The sequence below is a fragment of the Nicotiana tabacum genome, chromosome 12 (genome assembly GCF_000715075.1).
Source record: "Nicotiana tabacum cultivar K326 chromosome 12, ASM71507v2, whole genome shotgun sequence".
Classification (NCBI taxonomy): Eukaryota; Viridiplantae; Streptophyta; class Magnoliopsida; order Solanales; family Solanaceae; genus Nicotiana; species Nicotiana tabacum.
In genome coordinates, this window is record NC_134091.1 from 20,851,138 (window position 1) to 20,856,349 (window position 5,212).

Below are 5,212 nucleotides of genomic sequence, written 5' to 3' on the forward strand. Positions count from 1 at the left end.
CCCTAGTAATATACGAAATGCACGTGAGGAAAGAAAAAGTAAAAATCGGAATTTCTTGAAACACGCCTTAAGAATCTCGTGAAAAAATACACGTGCATGACAGCGAGACAAGTGGGGAGTTGTCGGAACCCAAAATAAATTCAACAAAATTTGGTTCATTGTGGCATCTCAATTCCGCAAAGGTTAAAAAAAAAGAAAAAACACAAGAAGAGCCCAACTAGGATTTGGGTGTTATATATAGAAGCGAAGGGAAAGCACCATTTCATAACCACAAAAAAGCAAAAGAGAGAGATTTTAAGAAAGAAGAGGGGAGTAAAAAAATGGGTGGTTGGGCTATAGCGGTGCACGGCGGCGCTGGTGTGGACCCAAATCTCCCAGCGGAGCGTCAAGAAGAAGCCAAACAACTCCTTACTCGCTGCCTTAACATTGGCATCTCTGCTCTTCGCTCTTCTCTTCCTGCCATTGATGTCGTTGAACTCGTCGTACGTTTTCCTCATTACTTTTTAATCTTGTTTTGATGTGAAAATTGATTTACATTTGAATTTGAGGACTTCCTTGATTATGGGAGATGAAACTGAATGAAAATGGGGGATTGATTCATGCTTTTTCCCAGAAACAAAGTTTGTTAAAGTATTGTTATATTTAAGAAAATGGATGTTAGAAATAGAACCAAAAGTTTTTTTTTGCATGGCATCTTCAGGTTTCTGTGCTGTCTTCTTCTTATTGCATGCATCTGATTTATAACTTTGAGGCAGCTATGAATATATTAAATTCTGCTTTTGTCTTTTTCTCTGTCCTTTTTGTTTGTCTAAATAAATTGGCAATTCTGATTCCGGTTATTCACAGGTGAAGGAACTGGAAACCGATCCTATATTCAACTCGGGGCGTGGATCTGCGTTAACCGCGAATGGAACAGTGGAAATGGAGGCGAGCATCATGGACGGCGACGGGAGACGATGCGGCGCCGTTTCGGGTATCACCACCGTGAAAAACCCAATCTCTCTCGCTCGTCTCGTCATGGAAAAGTCCCCTCATTCCTACCTCGCTTTCTCCGGCGCTGAAGAATTCGCCAAACAACAGGTAAAATAAAAGCCCATGATAAAACACATTGGCCTAAAAACATTAATCTAATGATGAAATTAAACACCTTTTTTAGGGTGTGGAGATGGTGGACAATGATTATTTCATCACGGAGGACAACGTTGGAATGCTGAAACTAGCCAAAGAGGCCAATACCATTCTGGTACGTCACACATTTATACGTTACCTAAAAAATGTAGCGTAAAATGAAAGTTTAACAACAATTTTGATGTTCTATTTAATTTTTGTGAAACAGTACGATTACAGAATTCCAGCCGTGGGATTGGAATCCTGCGCGGCGGCTGTGGAGAGCCCAATTCACATGAACGGGCTACCAATAAGCGTATACGCGCCGGAGACAGTTGGATGTGTGGTGGTGGACAGCCAAAGGAGATGCGCCGCCGCCACATCAACCGGTGGGCTGATGAACAAAATGACCGGTCGTATCGGTGACTCACCGCTGATTGGTGCTGGGACCTACGCTGGTGAACTTTGTGGGGTCTCTTGTACTGGTGAAGGAGAGGCCATCATACGTGGGACCCTAGCACGTGACGTGGCAGCTGTTATGGAATACATGGAATTGGGCCTACAAGATGCAGTGGACTATGTGATTAAGAAAAGACTGGACAAAGGTTTTGCTGGGCTTATTGCTGTATCCAATAAAGGGGAAGTGGCCTATGGGTTTAATTGTAATGGAATGTTTAGAGGCTGTGCTACTGAAGATGGATTTATGGAAGTTGGTATTTGGGAATAGAGAGATCTTTAATTTAGGGTGGTATTACTTTCATCAAGTAAATGCATGAACTTCTTTGATTTGGTTGTTCATGTAGTGATGCTTAATAAATCGTTTTGCTAATTAGACCAATAATTTAGTTAATTGTATCGGGCATCTTGATTATGGAAGTGCTTATGTTTTTCTCAAAATGTTGTACTTCAGCTTTGAAATGATGGATGCACTGGAGTTATTATGTTGAATATATTTGGAGCTTGATTTTCTATTGTCTAAGGAACTTCATAGTGATGGAATATTATTATTGTATAGTAGTATAACTTTTAGATTAACGGAAAATTAGAAAATAGTTCAACCAACTAAAAGATTTATATAGTTGATTTTTTTCCCCAAGAATTTTATCAAACAGGTGGCTGATGTGACGACTGCCTCATAACCATTTTAGTTAGTCTGAGTCTCCCCCCTCACTCGCATTACAACACAAAGTTCAGATAATTCACTTCATGTCAAAATTGAATATCGATCCCACATCACCATAACATCACAAAATGAAATTTTATAATGTGAGAATGAAACGTCTTCCCCACTTGACAAATAAAGAGTGCACTAAATCCTCTCTTTGTTTATTGGTTAGCAAAAGGTCTCTACTAAGCGAAAGATTTGCCTAATGGAGAGGGGAGAGGGGATTGGGGATTGGGGAATGGGGAAGTGTGTCAGTAATCTGTTCTCTTGAAATAAGTAATAATTAAATTTATACGCGATTTAACGGACACATGATTTAATTTAACACGAATGATCTAAAAACAACAAATAATTGAATTAAAGGAAAACAAGGCGATCAGACTAAATGTGATGAAACTATTAAGCTTGGCGTTAGGTTTGAATGTTGGAAACCGGTTTCGATCGAACCCTCGAGATGAGCTCGGTTGCAATTAAAGGAAAGAACAACTGAAGAATACTTTGAACAATAGCTATAAGACAAGTAAACTTTTATGCTTTGATATGCGTGCCAACATTGGTCAAAAAGTGAAAAGGTTCTTCCTTTTATATGTAGGGGAGTTTCAATCCTAGTACGAGTCTAAATAAGGAAAAAATTTCTTTCTTCTAGTAAAACATGATCTGCAGTTGATATCGGGCATGATCCGCGTCGTAATATCCGGTTGATGACGGATATTTCGGCTCCTCGTTCGTTTTCTCTAACTGTCTTCCCTTTAACCTCGATTCTTTGTTTTGCTTGAGCTCAATTCTTTCCATGTTTGATCATGCCCGATTCTTAACGTGTCATTTGTCTCCTCGGGCTCTGATTTGCGGCGCCCCCGGCTTTACCCGAGCCAGCGCCGAACCACGTCGTCTCTCATTTCTTCATCGGGAAATCGATGGTGTTACCCCTTATTTCCCTCGTACACAGGTAGTTCCCTCACTTCCCAGAGCGTAGATTTGTAGGAACGGCGAGAAGTGACTAATTGACCTCGGTTTCTTCTTTCGTACGCCATAAGCAAGTTGACGAGTTGAAATATCCCATCAGTCACGTCGCTTTGACTTCAGACACGTGTCAGTCGCCAGTTGACCATCCTCGGTAGTTATCGAATGCGAAATGTCACGCATTCATTATTTCTTTCCAATAAAAGCCATGGTTTCCATTTTTCAGTTTTGTACTTTCTGATTTTGAACCTTCTTGAGTTACCCTCAAATTTTCTATCTGCTCATTAATCCTCTAAATCTTCATAAGTTGTTCTTCACATCTTCATATCTTCATCTCTTGTCTTCAAACCTTCATACCAAATATTCAAACCTTCATACCAAACCTTCAAACCTTCATACCAACCTTCAAACCTTCATACCAACCTTCAAACCTTCATATTTCTAGATTAAAATGGCTAAGACCTCAAAGTCGGTTCCCCAAAATACTGCACCTTCGACTTCTACCTCAAACACATGCACCGAGAAAACCCTTCCGGTAATATCCCCGGAACCTTCTCTCACAGAATTTATCCCCGGAGGCTGCTCCTTAGACAACGACTTTAAGTTTGAAAAACTCTCTAAACAAGGAGACCAAGGTGAGGAGGCGTGGAGGTATGTTTGCTCCATCACCCAGGAGACACTCTAAGTAGTCCGAGAGGACTGCAGATGGGAAGGCAAAAACATAGTCGTTCCCAGTCCCAATGAGGATATCATAACGCACGTGGAAGGGTACTTAAGCGTTTATACGTATCCTTTTACGTTCGATCCGATAGATATGGTGATCCTTGATTTTTGTAAGAGGTACGAAATATGCCTCGGGCAGATCCACCCGTCCTTTTGGAGGATCGTGACCCTTCTCCGTCACTTCGCTAACAACACATATGAGCCTCAGTTCACGGTTAACCATCTGCTCTGAGTTTATAGCCTCGAATCTTTCAAGGAGGGAATCAAGCTTGCTCATCGGGCAGACGAGGACAGGGACCGAGGCTGGCAGGGGAGGTTTTTGGGATAAAGATCGAAGACCTCATTCCTTCCGAGTGCCTGTTATTCCCCGAGAAGTGGAACTCAAAACTTAAGTTTATTTCCTCTTAATTTGTCAAATTAGTCCTTTGAATCTACTCTTTTCTCTAATTATTCATCTTATTTGACATCCAGCTGTCGCCCGAGTCCCCAATGTGGTCCCTCGTTTTAGGGTGTGGGTCGAGGGAATATGCAAACAACTCACCTATTCCGAGCGTGACTGGAGCAAGCTTTCTAAAGGCAAGTGGAAGGCTTGTTCTCATGGTAAGTATCCCTCTTCTTCTGGTTGAGTTTCCCTTTCCACAGGTTTGCCTAAGACCACCAAACTTTAGGCAATTACCGAGGCCGTGGCCTCATCCCCATCTAAAAATCCCCCCACTTCACCGCAGCCTACTTCTGAAGCTGTTGCGAAGGAGGAGAAAATGAAGAAGAAGTAAAGGTCCCTTGATTCATCGGACACTTCTGTCGAGGCTAAGAAGAAGGAAAGGATCATGGTCAGGGTCATAAAGAGCACCAAGAAAGCTTCCAGTGCCCGTGTCCCGGATTCCAAAGCTCTTTTACGGCTTAAGGAGTATCCCGAGGATGGAGATGACATAGAGTTTGTCACTCACAAGTTGATTGATGTCGACCTGGAGTTGGTGCCCCCGGAGGGGGATGCTCGAAAGTCTGAGTCCCCTGTAGCTCAGGGGCTCGAAGAAGATTAAGTAGTTACTGCTTCGCATGATTCGCAAGAAGCTCATTCGGTTCTGAGGAGGACCGTCTAGGAAAACGCCGACGTTATTCACGTTCCGGATTCACCGCCTCATATGGAGGCCTTTCTAGATAAGGCTCGAGCCACCACACAAAAATCGACCGAGGCATCCATGGCTATGGATGAGGCCCTTAACTCATTTTTTAAGGGCGTAGATGTCGGCGTGCTGG

The 5,212-nt window shown here is 42.4% G+C and overlaps 1 protein-coding gene across 1 annotated transcript; it reads left to right on the top strand.

The window, feature by feature from the left end:
* The first annotated feature begins 215 nt into the window (after positions 1-215).
* On the top strand, positions 216-2,078 carry LOC107781429 (putative isoaspartyl peptidase/L-asparaginase 2). The gene is made up of 4 exons (XM_016602127.2): positions 216-482; positions 847-1,080; positions 1,157-1,243; positions 1,337-2,078. The coding sequence occupies exons 1-4, from the start codon at positions 321-323 to the stop codon at positions 1,832-1,834; spliced, it is 981 nt and encodes a 326-aa protein (XP_016457613.2). The 5' UTR covers positions 216-320; the 3' UTR covers positions 1,835-2,078.
* The last annotated feature ends 3,134 nt before the right edge of the window (positions 2,079-5,212 follow it).